This window comes from Phascolarctos cinereus, unplaced genomic scaffold (assembly GCF_003287225.1).
Source record: "Phascolarctos cinereus isolate Bilbo 61053 unplaced genomic scaffold, phaCin_HiC Scaffold_4;HRSCAF=312, whole genome shotgun sequence".
Taxonomy (NCBI): Eukaryota; Metazoa; Chordata; class Mammalia; order Diprotodontia; family Phascolarctidae; genus Phascolarctos; species Phascolarctos cinereus.
Window position 1 is genome coordinate 417593608 of NW_027555847.1, and position 16672 is coordinate 417610279.

The window sequence follows — 16672 nt, forward strand, 5'->3', positions numbered from 1 at the left end:
CTGCTCCTTTCAGTGAACCTGTCTTCTCCTTTCAGAAATTATATTAGAAATAAGTATGGTCCTACATGAGTGAAGTCTAAAAATGTCATGACTTCTGAAGAACGGACTGGCCAGTTCAACAAAAAGATGTTTATAGTAATACTGTGCCTTAGTCTCACACATTTGGAACAACACAGTAGTTGAACAAGCTGCCAAACCCTGCACCATATGAATCTAAAGACCCCATGAGATTATACTCCATTTAAGATCTGGCTCCAGTTTCTTTTGGATGATCATAATTTCTAATAAAGGAAGGATCATAAACAACCCTGACTCCTAGGCATCTAAATTTACATTCCCAGTTTTCAACGAAACTGGCCTCCTTGCTGATCCTTGAACAAGGTACTCCATCTCCTAACAACGGGGGTTTTCACTGGAATTCTCCAGACCTGTAACACTCTCCTTCATCATCTGTGCCCAGTGCATTCCCTGGCTTCCTTCAAGCCCCAGCCAAAAGCCCACCTTTCCCAGAAAGCCTTGCTTAATCCCTCTGTCCATCATTTCCAATTTATCCTGTGTATCTCTCGTTTGTACACAGTCTCCCCCACTAGACTGTGAGCTCCTTGATAGCAGGGATTGTTTTCACTTCTTTATATCCCCAGGACTTAGCCCAGGGCCTGGCACATATTAAGTGTTTCAGTCAGAGGTAAACATATATAGAAAATGTCTTTGAGCAGTCTATATTTAAGTCTATACTTACAGTTTAGATTTATGTCCCCATAAGGCAAGGGCAGAAGTGGTGAGTGTAATGGGTGATGGGTGTAGCGCAGAATGGGGTTTCTCTTGTAAATTTGCTCTACCACATCAGAATTCAGGCAGTTCTCCTTAAAAATATTTTTTTTAAAAAAAATTAATTATAAAAATCATTTGCATTTTATTACAAAGAAGTATACTGAAGAATGAGGATTCAAGATTCATTGCTTAGAAAGTCTCTGGTCACAAAATTAGCCTTTAAAAAAGTACTGACGTTTAAAAGCACAAAGAGAGAAATGATTTGCCTCAGAAAACTAATTCTCAATATGAAGTTTTCCCGAGAGAACTATTTTCCTTAATTTTAACTTGCTAATATTTCCTTAAAGCATTTCTAACATCATTTTCAGGAACCTGTACCTTTTTAAAAGTGGAATTATTAGAAATAATTTGATAAGTCACCATTTAATCAAATTAACGCTTTAAAAAAATGCACAATTTCTTTCTTCAAATAATTCCCCTCTAGCTCCTTAATTTTTTATTGGATATTCTCTCAAATCATCAATAAAAATAGACTCAACAAAAATATAGTTCCCAAGCAGCTAAAAATTGAATCCTACTTCAAATACTCTCTCACATTCATGCACTTACTTTCCTTCCTCCTAAAGTATAAAAATACATAGGTATTTTCACCATGTATTTATGCTGCTACAATACACTGTCCTTGGAGTAATGGAAATCCAATTATTTTTACTGCTTCAGTTTTAAAAAGTGGAGAAAATCCAATGAATCACTCCATTACAGTCTTCTTAATGTTTTTATGGTTGTTTTCTATTAGTATTCCTTTATCAAATATTATTTCTTTTATCAAAAAATATAAAACGGAATGAAAATCATCATTGTTTCTTAAATTATTTCAGATTTGAAATTTTAAAATCTCTATAAATCTAACTTTATTGAAGAAAATGGATAAATGAGGATCAGTATTTAAAATTAAATTCAATAGATCATTTGACTTTCATTGCTTTGTCAAAGACCTTCAAAAATAATGAAGACTGCCATTCACATTAGCAAATCAGAAGTTCTAATAACAGGAATCCTAGTACATAAATAACTCTACAAAGTTTCACAGAATGTTTCCAAAATTCTTGGCAGTTTGTCCACAAAAACCCTTGGACCATTTTATTACTTTTAGAGCTGGTCCACAAGAAAGTGAAATATGAATATAGTAGAAAATTCTTTTAATTATCCCCCTTTCAGTCAATTGGAATGAAGGGGTTGATTTAGGAGCTGATAAAAGGTCTAGCCCCAAAGGTTAAGTTTCACTAGGTTTCTGTTAAACCACTAGCACCTCTTTATTATGCTATTACAAAGCAATTATGCCACAAACTTATGTTTATTCACTATTATTTTTATTATTTTCACATCTTTCTTTTAATACTTTCCCATTTCAAGACAGACAATGAAAATAGCTTGTTATTAAAAACAAAGGAATGTAATTAATGCTCAGCTTTGGTTTAGAAATGGGTTAGCAAATAATCTTATACCTTCCTTCTATGGCTGAATTTCTACATTTGGGAAACATGGTTAGTACTGCTTTCGTCCTTTTGATCTCACAAAAATGTTAGGCTTTTGGAAGAAAGACTTGGCTCAACAAAGCTATGAAAATTTGTTTCTGGCCTCATAGGTCCAAGAGGTACAGAGGGACTCTTCCAAGTTTTAAGTAACTGCCCATGGATCAAAAGGTTCTGGATTGAATTGGAAGAAATACCAGTAGTGGTTTATAACCCAGGGCCGATAACAGTTGCTCAGAACACAACTGTAACTGACAAGTGACAGCTGAAAACAAAAGGGTTTCCAATCACCCAGTGTGGACTTCTATCCTTGAGAACAGTCTATTTAAGTCTATTTACAGTCTAGTTGTCTAAAGGCTCTTGGTTGAAAGATGCAAATTCAGATAAAAAGTAATTTCATTTTCTTCTTTAATTAATCAATCCATTCATTCCAATGTTTCTGATTGAAGACTAGTAACTGAGCACCAAATGTAGTTCTAGAGCCTTTAAGCCACTGAATAAGATAAGAACATAAACAAAAATCCTGCAGTGTTATTATCTTACCTTGATATCCTGGATCAACTGCTGGGTAGGAGTGTCAATCGGAGCTTTGGTCTCTGTCACATTCTGTATGGCACTCGACCACCGGGTGGCCTCATTGAGCAATTTAGTGTAGAGTCGGTAACAATGCTTTCGTCCATATACAGTCACATTCCAGTAGCCTGAAGTATCAGTGAACACAAAATTACAAACCTCTTTGAACTAAGGAGTCTGTCTTGAGATAATATTTTTTTGGGAAAGCCATCTCCACAAATGTGATTAAGAGCCCTACTCCTCCCTCTAGAATTGAGGTCTATGCTTTGGGACCACTGTGACAGCTCTTCCCTTGGGTCGTTTAGAAGTGGCGATGACCTTTTCCTCCAATTTCTCATTCCTTTCCCTTAGACCCACTTTAATAAATAAATATGCCAGGCAAGTTTGTATGTGTGGATGCTGCTTAAGTCTTTTTATTCTTCTTCCCTTCCTACCCTCCTTCAAACTGTACTCTGATGAATTTTAAGACAAAAATAATGAAAAAGAAAAAAGATGATTGCCAAAATTAAAAATAAACAAAACAAGAAAAGGTACCAACCCTACCAAGCCTCTTCCCCAAACCCAATCTACTAAAAACAGAAAAGGTTTCTTCTGGATACACTTATGCATCTTGCTTTTCTATTACATTAATCTCACTGACAGTTAAGACTGAATTTGCTCCATGCTGCATGTACCACTGATTATAATGCTATACATTTTTAATTAAGATGAAAGAGTAAACACAAGAATAGAGATGATTAAATCTCACTGCATCTGTAAGATAATCTGCAAACTGTGCCATGTCAATGATTCCTCCTCCCACTAAAACTATAGCATCTACAACCAACTGATTCCTGAAGATGGGCAATACTGTGTATACTTTGCTCTCTGGTGGAAAAAAAGACTTCACCGCAATTTTGTCATTAAGTAATTCTTCTCTGGCCATGGCAATATATGAAACTCAATATATTCCCTACACAACATAACATGCCAGAAGCTGGATGTGGTAGACCTAAAGAAAAACTGCCCAGATTTGTTTCAAAATAGCACACCATCTTTACATCAATCTGTCAACTTAAAACTAACTGAATCTTAGCTACATCTAGTGGCATATACCATTAACAGGTATAATAATTATAACTGAGGCTTATGGGGAGTGTTTAGAATTTTCAAATCTCAGAAAAACCCCATCCACTCCTTTTCCTGCCCTTATGTGAACTTCATGTGAACCTTTCCACAACCTGGACAAATCAAAAAATCTTATTTACTTCAAAATAAATTTACACATGTATTTTGAATCTTATTTATAGTAAAAGCCACAGAAACACAGTCTAAGAAGATGCAAAGGGCAGTAAAGAAACTTCTGGACAGAAAGACTAGACTGAGCAGAGCCCTTTGAGAACAGAAACATTGTCCCATGGTTGTTTTAATAAGAGGTCAAAATGTAAATGAACCAAGTTACCTGTTTCTTTGAAGATTTTTTCATCAGGTGGGACAACAGAACAGAGGCTATTCAGCACCAGGGTGCCCAGTTTCAGAGCATTCTTCTCTGAGCTTTTGTAATAATCCAAGGAGTTATGTGTTAGAACAAACCAACGCTTCTTCAGCTTGAGTGAAGACACCTTGGGGCTGTTTTTTACCTCCTTGTGTAACCATCCTTGGGAGAAAAAATTATTTATATAGTGAGAATTAAAGGCCTTTACAATCATGCAAAACATACTAAGTAAAAATAAAGTGATATTCACACATATGGTCGCATTCCTATTTTATGGCTTAAAATTACTTTTGTACTTTCTTTTGTTAACGAGGTAGTAACTTTTAAAAGACATGATAAAATGAGTGTCAAATTAGCTTTTAAACAGTGTCTCATCAAAATACTATCAAAGAATACTCTTACAATGCACGTGGTGCTTTGGGAAGTATCTTTGCAATCCATGATCATTACCTCTCACGATAAATTCTTGCCCCTCGACCCGGGTATCTCCTTTTGACCTCTGCAGCAGCGTTATCCAGTGGTGCATCTCCTCAGGTGTGTCAGCATTGCAGTGAAGGACACGGTTAGCAGTGATGATCACAAATGAATTAGGCCTGTGCACAGGGAAGAGAAAGTGGAAAAATCTATTGGCTCAACTGTCAACATGACCTTTGTTTGAACCATAACTGAAATGACTCTTTTCTGGCTTACTAATCATAGGTATAAACATTACTGTGCTATTTGTATTTTATATTTAATGGAAACACTGCTCACTTTTGGAGCATTTATTTTAAGCCTGATTAACCTTTACACTTGGAGCAACACCTTCTGAAGGTTCTGGGAAGGGAAAACATTTTTTCATGCAAAATTTTCCAAATGAAAGCCTGGCTAGTTCTGGGAAAGCTAAATAAAGTGACTTTTGGGGGGGAAATGATGTTTTTCCAAAGTCAACTTTTTCTCTGCCTCTATTGCGTTACATTATTGTGGACTAGTAATTAACAACAGGCAAGTACCACTGATATAAGTAGAAGAGGAAAAAGTTAAGAAAGTGAAATGTCTTGGTATCTTTCTGCCAGGTATATTTCCTGTTAGTACTGGGATGAGGGCCAGGAAGAGGGGACACAGTGACAGACTGACTGTTTCTCTTGTCCTTTTCTGTTCTGGAATATTTTGACTCTTAGAAGCCTGTATTACTACTGACAGGCTCAGAATCTGTTCGTCATATGCCAGCAAATGAGTCTGGATTCAGGTAGCTTATATATTTTCAGAAAGAAGAAAGTTATTGCTTGAAAGATATTAGTGTCTAAAGAGGTAGAAAATGAGATGCTGTGTTGTATATATGCTTAATATAATCCATTATTTCATCTTAGTATCTCCCCATTGTTAAGCACTATGTTCAGAATATAACTTAACATGTACTTCATAAATGCCGACTGAATTTGACTTGAAATTCAGTGTGGTGTAGAGAATAGATTAGAACTCAAAGCCAGGAAGACCTAGGTTCAAGTCCTGTAGAGAGACACATATTGGCTAGGTGCCTGAGCAAGTCAATTTCTCAGAGCTTGAGACAACATTCTAAGGGAATAAAGTGCCAAGAAGGTATCTTCACTGGTAGAGGGAGTTTCTTCACCCCTGAGCTCCCTATCCTGAATGTGACCTGAGGACAGATAAAAGTAGACAGGAGCAGGGGAACATCCCATAATGAGCAAATGTACAAAACTGTTGAGAAAACTGTGAGATGGGTGGCCTGGAAATAGGAATTTTACTGGGGAGATGTGAGTGGGAGATATGGCTGGATAAGGAAAGGAAGCCCACATTTTGGAGGCTGCCAGGTTGACAGTCCTCATTTCTCAAAAAGAGCATTCCAATGTAATTCTTGAATCCCTCTAAAAACATCTTGGTTGGTAATAAATTATAAAACAAATTCCAATTCATTTTCCTTAGGATATTTTCTTAGAAAAAAATAACTTCATTTCATCGTATGTTATTTAATAGTTTTATTTCCTGAAATTTTATCTATATGCCCCCTCCAAAAAATTTGTAGGCAGTAGGGAAAAAATATGACCATGATGTTAAAAACTTACAGAATATCTCCTCTGAAGAGCACTTCAGAGTTGATTCCAATTACACAAAGAACGTTATATATTCCAAAGAAACTTTTTCTTTAAGGGGACTAGAAGACTATAGAGGCTAATGTCCTACTTTATACAAACCTCATTATTTGTTTGTAAAAAGTTTTAAAAAACTTATTATTTAAGGCCAGGGTGGATGGAAAGGTGGGTCAGGGAAATTTAAAGCAGTATTTCTTCTACAGTGGTTTTCAGTGATTCATAAATCCAATTTTAATTTTACTCATGCTCAAATGAGATTATTTTGTTTGCACTGTATTGAAAATTTCTAAAAAGTTGATTGCTCCTTCCCTAGTGTTTTCCTATGAACTACAGAAGATTACTGCCTAATGATACAAGAAAGGAGGCAATGGTCAGAGCAGTGGCTTGGAGGAGGAAGGTCTAAGTTCTGAGTCCTAGCTCAATGTGACAATGGACAAACCAGAGCATCTTTGAGCCTCAGTTTCCACATCCACAGAATTGAGATAAAATACTTATGCTATAGATCTCACAAGGTTATTGTGAGGAACATGTTTTGCAAGCTTGGAAAATTTGGAAATTCAAAAGAAATGCCTATTGTTCTGGACCCCATGAAATTACTCTTTACATCCTTTTGTTTTCAAGCATATCATATAATACTGTATGCTGTCCTTGATATTATCTCATCATTGAGAAGGAAACTGGTTATATACAGAAAAAAGTAAGATAGGAAAAAGGAAACTATATTTTCAAGTTTATCAAGATATGAAAATAAGATTAAAAAAAGTAATAGTTGAAATTACCTATCTGGGTTGTCAGAAGCACACACAGAATCAATTAATCCCACATCCAAAGTGCCCTGCAAGGGAGTATGAGAGAGGAAATTGGTCAGGAAAACATTAAAGTACCTACACACACAGTAGTTTGTATATCTGAAGTTATATGGATCTTAGCAAAAAGTTTAGAAAGAGTTCCCTTTATCCTTTGTTAACCGAAAAATAAAAAATTCTCCCATTCAAAAGCATTTCCATCTTTATAAATCAGCTATAACCTCTGTTTAGTATCAGACCCAGTGTGAAAGTTCTCTTTCCCAGAGAAAGAAATTCTGAAACTATTAGAAGCTCATCCTTGCAATCTAATCATGGTCTTGAAGGGGAACTTTATGATTAGTTTAACTGGATGCCTCCTTTATGAACAGCCAAAAATAATGGCTAATGGATTAGCATTGATTTCAGGCATAGAGATAAGTCATAAGTCTAGTCTCTTTGAAAAAAAAATTGTTACATGTTTTTCTGGTTCATTCTTTTTCTCTTTTTGCATGATTTTCTGGCCATCAGTTCTACTTATTACCTGCTAAAGTTACAGGTCCATCATTAAAGATAATAAAAAAGCATTTATGATACCCTTGTGTCATGTTATTAGTCCTCCATATTAATTAAATAAAAGATAACTATTCTTGTTTTCTTTTATTTCCTCCCTGTTTACTAGTACTCTTAAGTTTCCTCAACCTATGTTAGTTGTTAAGTAAAGCTTTCACTCACCACTGCATTTTGTGGATTTGCTTGCTCATCATGCATTTCCCGAATCTCCTGGTCTGTGGATGCATGGACTTGACTCAGCACACTGAACCAGTGACTGTAAGAAGGAAAGAGTAGGTGTCATTATTTTAAAAAAAGGTCAAACTCTGAATTTATAAAAAAGGCTGACCTAGAAGCAACCTTTTGGAAGGGGCCTCTGATTTCTATTTGGTTATGCTACACAGAAAATCACAAGTGGCAACTTATATTTTCTGGCTTGTTCAGGAGCAGTTTAAAAATAAGGTAATCAATTGCTTTTAGGCCCCCAATAGCAACGAACGCAGGAGGCTAAGAGATTCCCCCTGCTACCCACAAGAAATTATTCAATATACCAGAAAATACACCTATAGAAAAAAATAAACATCATAATCTTACATAATTAGCAAACTTGGTAAAACATTTGTTAAGTCATTCTACTGAAAATTCTTTTATCAAACACATTTACTGGATTGTTTTCTTTGAAAATGAGTATAAAAAGGAACTGGTAACATTAATAAATATTTGTGCAATATATAAGGAAGGAATGAGTAAGCTGAGCATGTTTTAAATGTTCAGAAATAATATCTCAGGATAACTATTTAGCAAAATTGTGTCACACGTACACTCCCAGGCCACGAGTTACTGTCATATGATATGTTTCTAGTCAAATGAAGTCAAACTACACTTCCATAATAGAGCTAGAAATCTCAAGCTGTTGAGTTAGTCAGAAAGCACATCTCTCATATCATGTTATAACACAGAAGTTCCTTAAACCAGGTTCAGTTTTAAAATGTTTTTCTACTTAAATTGTCATCAAAAGTAAAAAATAAAAGGAGCATAAGCCTTTGCCTCTGCCCTTTATTTATATTGTACAGTAGAAAAGGAAAAAGCATCTGAACTAAGTGAATAATAATTTTTGAGTGCCTTATAATAGTTTGTGCATTAGGTAAGAGGTTGTGGGGTGAAGTGCTTGGTGGGAACTATCTGTTGCATCAAAACAAAAGTTGTCAGTATATTAAAAACAAATCAAAACAATGGATGTAAAGTCAGGGACCCTCCTCCCAAGCATTATCTAGTTCAAAATTTTTTTTTTTTGCAGGGGGGAGAAGGACAAAAAGAGAAGGTCTGACAAAACAAGCCAGCAAATGGGCAGTGACACTCAAGTGACGCAGGCAGAGCTAAAAGAGTTTAAGGGAGTATTACATTTCTTCCTGGGAGATAAATTCATATATGTATGTAAAAATATCAACAAATATGTAAATAAATGAGAAATACTAGCTACATATACACACAAAGGGATAAAATGTGAGCATCTTTATTGCTATTTCCTAAAGAAAAGATACATTACTAGGAGCATAAAGTCTCAAAAGACATAAGCTTTTAACAATAAATAGCTCAATGAATTCCTGAGCTAACCAAGAGGCAAAATTTCCAAATAACTGATTTATAATGCTCCAAATGCTTCTACATGCATGTAGGAAAGCATATACATTTCAACTTTAAGCAACTAGATGAATATTTTCAAATATTCGAGATGACAAGGGAACATTTTGTTCTTTCATAGCCTTCAGACAAGACACTGTTCAAATTGCCCACATTTCTTCCTCCTAATCAAATATAATTTGGGACTTGAAAAGTGCTGAACAACAACTATTCTATGCACTGGTCAGTGGAAGAAAGGAAGCACTTGGATGAAATATCCACAAGGTTAAATTTAGCTGATTCAATATGGTACAAAGCAAACAAGGGAGAGCTGCCAAGGGTAGGGGCTATAATTCCACTGAGAAGTTGTGGTCATTTTTGTTATCCACAAGAAACCACATGCAGTCTCCAGGGCCATGAAATGGAATTATAGGACCATAATTCCAAGTTTGTTTGCTTTTCTATTTTATGTATAATTTATGGATCTAACTGAAGTTAGAGTCTATTCCCATGGGAAGATTTTTTTCCCCTGCTGTCTTTCCCTTTACTGCTGCTGCCATGGTGCTATGTCAACTCAGGATTTTTTAAAAGAGCAAGTGGTATGGTGAGGCCCTGAGAACCTGTCACACTTACTGAAATCATTTTCAAATAAAGGGGAGGAAAAAATGTAGGCCAGGGGACGTTATACTTAGGAATTATAAGCACAACAATTCTGGACCTTTACTATCTGGGACCATACTTGTTTTGAATGCAACTCAGAAATACAGGACAATTCACTTCGAAATAGCAGCAATCACACTGCCTTATTCTTTTGTTTTCAGAAAGCCTTTATTTTGGAATGTTCAAAGCTCTTTCATAGAGATTATCTTGTTTCATAGAGATTATTAAGTAGGAAAAGACAGATGAAGAACTGAAGTCTTTCAGGATGGCAGTTTTTTTGATTTAGGCAAACCCTTTAGCAGTCTGGTCAAGTCTATCAACCCCTAACTCAGAAAAGTTTTAAAATGCACAAAATAAAAGATACTGTGTTACTAAGGAAACCAATTATGTTGAAATACAATTATAAAAAAAAAAAAAAAAGAAAAAAACCAAGTTCATGGACTCTAGGTTGACCCCTCTGGCATATGCTAAGTCAGTCAGTGGTAGAGCCTAGACTTCCGTCTTTCAAAAGTGCCTACTAAAAGTCTACGTGGGAAGATTTCTACTACTGTAGTCCTTGTACTACACTACAAACAACACCCTACTTTTTCATCTTTTCTATAGTGTTGCATTAACATGAAAACAAGATGCTAAAATTCCCCATACTTATCATAATTGATATGTACTGTGTTAGTTAAATGTCCTTGTACAGTAATCCTTATCTTCTCCATCTGGAAGCAAATCAAAGCTGCCCCCTGGCTCCATACCAAGATACAGAGTGGGTAGAGACCAATTTCCTACACACCTCTGCCCAGTAAGGGTTTTCCCAGACATGAAAATTCAGGTCTTTTGTTCCAAGTGTTCATTTTCCTTAAGTCCAGTTAAATATTGACTCAACTGAACACTTTTACATGACCATTAGAAAAAGTAATCTATATGATACCAAAGATTCCAAATAAACAAGGATTTCATAGATAAAAAGCAATAATTCAGACTCTGACCTGGCATCTTCTGGGGATTCAGCAATCAGATGGAATACTCTGTCGGCCATGATAATGTCTATTCCATTCTCTTTGCTGGTGTTATCTATGATCTCTCTGAAATGAAAAATGTAATTGATTTTAAACCAGAAGCATTGCAATCTTAATAATATTTAATAAAAAGTAATCTAGGAAATGAGTTAGAAGTGATAATTTCAAGAGAGACTTTATGTTTAAATCACGTTTATTTCTGAGGTCTTAGAAGTAAAAACGACTAATTCACAACTCATACTATGCTACATACAATAATTTTCAGGTACTGATTTGTTTCTAATATGGTGGGTAAAAGACATATAATCCCACTCTGCTCCTATGGAAGATGCAGGTGTTATTGTTGTTGTTGTTGTTGAGGATTTGGGGCTATGATAAGGCAGCAAAATTTTTCAGACTGCCTTAAAAAGACTCCCTAACAAAGAACACAATTCTACTACATGCTATTAAGGCACACATCTTAGCAAGAGGTTGTAAAGGCAGTAGTGGTAGTAACAGTGATGGTAACAATAGCAGTAATAACGGTAGTTAACATTATATACTTTAAGGCTTATAAAATGCTTTACATATGTGATCTCATACCCTGTGAGTTATGGTCTATTATTACCATTTTACAGATGGGGCAACTGAGCCTGAGGAAGATTAGTGACTTGCCCAAGGTCACAAAGCTAGTTAAGTGTCTGAGACAGGATTGAAGCTTGGGTTTTGCTCCAAATCGAGCCCGCTGCTTCAGGGTAGAACTGGGACAATGAAAGACCATTCTGGTGGTCGGTCACAGGCAGGTCCTAAGCAAAACTGGGAAGTTGGTATAAACTGTCTCTGGTTTCTTTTCTCTCCTTCCAGTGACTGCTTCTTTGGTTACTTAGGTTCCCCTCAAGTGGAGAAGCTCTTTTCCAGCCCTGCTCGACCTCTGCTGAAACACTTAGCTTTTCTGTACTTCATTCCTTAGGACCCAGCTCTCTATTTGACAAATGTCTAATTAATAAGTTCATGATTAAAAAAAACCTGATGAATGAATAGATACTGGTTACTCTGCCTAGTATGCATAACCCTGTATGCATTTCAATAGGGGCTTTCTGGAAGCAATGACTTTATCTGAAGGAATAACTTTAATGATGGGACTCTCACATACCATGGAAGGCTGAAAGATGAGACATTTTTTTTAAAAGTAGGCTGAACCTTGCTATACCCCAGGCAACCCACTCTGAATAAAACTTGTGCTTACTAAATAATTCTGCTAAAGGAAAATTTTGCCTCCATCTGTAAAACTTTTTCTTGGGAAGCATCCTTTGTGACAGAAATTTCTCCCCTTCAGGAATGGGTGACAGAACAAGGTGGTGAGGGAGTCAAAGGACAACTCTGATCTCACAGGGGAAGCAGAGGAAGAAAATAGTTTTAATCTGAAAACATCTCCAGGTTGTCAAGTTCCCCCTCAATTTTGCAATTAGCAGTCTGGCTCTTGGCAGTTGGGAGACTCTGAAAGTGATATGCTGAAGAGTGAAATTGTTAAAAGGAACCTCAACCAACTGTTCCATTTATTCACACCATTATTTCTGAGTGCAACTAACTGTGCTTCCAATTGGCTAATTACGAGTCCAAATAGCTAGCCTTTGTCTTTTAAATGAGAGCCAAATGGCTAACTGTGACTACAAAAAGTCTATTAAATATAGTTATTCACAGATGATATCTTCTTTCCATGGCTACCATGGAAGTATAATCTGCTAATAAGAACAGCAGGGGCCTTTAAATAAAGATCCAGTCCACTGAAATAAGTTCAGTTTAAAAAATCATGCCCAAGTTTCCCTGGGAATTTTGTAAGCCTTAGAAGAATATTAGAAGTCAGAATCACATGTGTGTTAGAGAATGCTACTGTTATGACTATTTACTTGATGCCCACCATGTACAAATGGCTAAGAACTTATTTAAAAAAAAAATGAAAGACTGTTCTCATATTAAGAATAGCATACATAATTAGCAATGGTTCATGAAAAGACTAGGTTCGATAACATACTTGGCCGTCCGGACTTCAATGGTGCCCTTTAACTTCTCCTCGCTGTCGTTTTCAAAGTACATCAGCTTGGACTGCCGGAGAACAAACCAACGCTTCTTCCAGTTCCTCCTGGAGAGCGTGGATGATCCGCCACCCTTTTTGTGCAGCCAGCCTTGTTTAAGGGCCTCCTGCTTGGAACGGAACCACAAAAAGGTCTCATCCTTGAGGACGCACCAGCGACGTTTCCAGGAGTTCATCAAGCCGCCTGTTCCCCAGAGGTGCCAGAGAGAAGTGAAGAAAAAAATAAAGTAAAATGAGCATGGATTGTAAACCCACTGGCTGTGCTTTAAAAATAATAAGAGGTTCTCGTTTAGTCCAAGTTTTTTTTTTAAATCATATATATAACTCTTCCTAAACAAACCTTTGGTGAATCAAATAATAGCCTAGAGATGGGCAATCACAAAACAGTATTTAGTTCAACTTCACCTATGTAACTGCAGGATATCAGGACTTCTGGTACACGCAGACTGTTCTGTTATATAGTCTGTACCACAGTGGGACCTCTGCAGTCTCATCTCTCCTCTGTATGTGATGATGATGATGTTCAATCCTTTTCAGTTGTGTCTAACTCTTTGTGAACCCATTAGGGGTTTTCTTGGCAAAGATACTAGAGTGGTTTGCCATTTCTTTCTCCAGCTCATTTTACAGATAGTGGAAATTGAGGCAAACAGAGTTGAGTGACCTGTCCAGGGTCTAACAGGCTAGGAAGTGTCTGAGGACAGATCTGAACTCAGGAAGTTAAGTCTTACTCATTCCAGGCCCAGCATTCCAACCACTGCACCACCTCGCTGCCCTATCCGCCCCTATCTACCTAGCTATACACACAGCATAATATGGAAGAGGAGCTGAACTGTGTCGGAAAGGCTGTTCTGTACTTAATTATACTGAAGGAAGATCTTTATAGGCTGCATGGATTAGTTCATACTTACTGCAAATGTCCACAGATTTAATAGACTGTCCCTAGAAAGACAGTTTTAAAGACATTTTTCCAATCCCCTCTCTGCTTTCTTCTCGAAAGAAGTTACTTTCTGGGGGAGCTAGGTGTTGCAGTGGATAAAGCTCTGACCTTGGAGTCAGGAAGACCCGAGTTCAAATCCAGCCTCAGACACTTGACACTTACTAGCTGCGTGACCCTGGGCAAGTCACTTAACCCTGCCTGTCTCACCCAAAAGCAAAAAAAAAAAAAAGTTACTTTCTGAGGAAGTTGGAATCAATGTTGAAATTTCATTTAAAAAAAATCTCTTATATAAACAAAACATGTATCTATAAAACTGCATACCTTTGAAGAAGGACAAATGTTACCCCTCAGAAAATTCTAATTTGTTAGGTAAATGACTTATATTATAGCTTTTAGCAAAATCCAAGGGCAGATTTTAATCAGTATTGGTGCTAATTAGAACTCAATTATAGTCTGGCTAGTTACAAATAAAATATGGAGCTAAGATAAATTAGCTAAAACTTTTTTCAAATTTATATTTGCATAGCAATTTAAGATTTGTAAAGCCCATACATAATGTTTTATTTTTTGCCTCTTTATCCAAAGTACCTAGCACAGGCCAGCAGCTTGAAAAATGCTTAACTATTATAACCTCTATCCTAAGGAGGTAATTCTATCTCAGTCCTATAGATTCTTCAAGCAACAACAAGGGTAACAGCTTTATGGCCAGTTTTCTTGATTGATTTTATTGAACACATTGAAGAACACAGCCCAATTGGAAAGTATAAGATAGCCACATTTGAATTCCTGGTAATGAAGGATAACTGGTTTTCAAAATGAGTGAAAATAAAATATATTCCTTTCTTTCTCATTTAAAACATTTTTTTAAAAGATTAATAAAATGTTAAGATTAAAATGTCAGCATTTAAAATATAAAATACACACACAACTTAGAATTATATTATTAACTAACCTTTGGATTTCACTGTTGCTAATTAACTATTCATTTGCTCATTGTAACATAAACAAATAGCCATTTTTAATCTATTTCTTTAACACTCTTTTTTGGGGGGTGGTGTGGGGGTGGGAGGAGAATTCTGTTTTGGAGGAGGGGAAGGAAGAGTTATCTCCCAGTTGTGCCTGGGTGACAACTATGGGCAGATGCTCTCAAATTAAGAACCATAACAAACTGACTAAAATGGCAATTAAACCAAAAGCATTTTGTGCTTGCCTAAAACAGGAATCTGACTATGCCAAGCTAGAGAACTGTTTCTTACCAAAAGCAAGTTTAGTGGCATTAGAAATAAATATCAAATTCATTTCTACTTGTGAAATGACTGCAGATTTCTCAAAAGGAGATCCAGAAGCAGTTGCATTAAGACTGATAACAAAATCTATCACTTTATTAGCATTAGAAGTATGAAGGTTATTCTGATCTAACATAAAACTTAAAATAGTTAATGTAACTTCCTCCTAAGTGGAATATAAATTAGCTTTTAGGCTAAGTAATAACACTAAATTACCAGCTCTTCATATGATGTTAATGTAATTCCCGTCTATGGACCAAATTCTTTCTCCCTTGATACTTATACGTCCATGGAATGTGACCAATCTCCCATAAAACAAAGGTGAAGCTATTATTATTTTCCTAATTGCACACATCTCGGATAGGTCGTTTTGCTGATAAAATTAAATGACAAAAGAGGATAAGATTGAAGCACTGTGATTTTGTTATCAATTGTTTCTTTAAGACCTTTTTTCTTGCACCTCTCTTTTAAGAATCAAGGTGACTGCAGCAGCATCACTTTGCTTCACCGTGAAAGGAGATCTAAATGTTCTTCTTTGGATCACTATTACTGGGTCTTCCCTAACCCTAGTTTCAAAGCTTTATTTCTCTTGCCTTTTCTCTACTTCCAATTATTTTAACCTGACTAAACATAATGCAATACAAATAATTAAGTTCATGAGATATCTAATCTCATTAACAAACACATAAAACCACCATAATATGCACTCTCAAGGCCATGCTGATTCCATTTGGTAAAACAGGAACTCAAGAGCCTTAACTAGAGAAATCTTCCTGTGTTTTTAAAATGTTATAGAGCTCTGACAAGGATTTTCAAGGCTTACTGTAATCCTGTTAGTCATTTTTAATTATAGTTGTTCTTCATAGAGTTGTGGCTTATTAGGTCAGTTGGTCAGTAGAGTTTCCCAATTTTTTCATTCCGTGACACACCTCTAAAGCTCTAAATTTTCCATGGCATATGATAGAAGGATTGGGAGGGATAAGAAGGTAACTCATGAATCAAATCGGGGGGGGGGCGCGCCTGGTTGTGCCCATGCTGTGTGATGGGGTGAAGATAGGAATGATAGACTTGAAGAGCACATACCTGACTGAAGTGATGGAGCGAAAATGAAGGTGAATAAAGGAAGCATAATCAAAGAAAGGAATTAAAAAGAGAAAGTGAAGACTAAGGAAGAGGTAGAAGAAAGAGAAAAGAGGAAAGTGGATAGCAGAAGTAAAGAGAAAAAAGATGAAGGAGATATAAAAAAAGCAAAAGAGAAGGAAAGAAGATGTACAATAGAGTGAAGAGGACAAAAAAGGAAGAGAGGAAATGAAA

General features: G+C 36.2%; 1 protein-coding gene across 1 annotated transcript in view; it reads right to left on the reverse strand.

Moving 5' to 3' along the window:
• The window catches only part of MYO10 (myosin X), a 256436-nt gene that overhangs the window by 14829 nt on the left and 224935 nt on the right, over positions 1 to 16672 (reverse strand). The window contains exons 27-34 of the mRNA XM_021008633.2: positions 13076 to 13319; positions 11035 to 11130; positions 7958 to 8051; positions 7220 to 7275; positions 4801 to 4943; positions 4318 to 4512; positions 2847 to 3004; positions 740 to 863 (exon numbers count right to left, since the gene is read on the reverse strand). Of these exons, the coding sequence (XP_020864292.1) occupies positions 740 to 863; positions 2847 to 3004; positions 4318 to 4512; positions 4801 to 4943; positions 7220 to 7275; positions 7958 to 8051; positions 11035 to 11130; positions 13076 to 13319 (1110 nt within the window). The remainder of the gene's footprint in view (positions 1 to 739; positions 864 to 2846; positions 3005 to 4317; positions 4513 to 4800; positions 4944 to 7219; positions 7276 to 7957; positions 8052 to 11034; positions 11131 to 13075; positions 13320 to 16672) is intronic.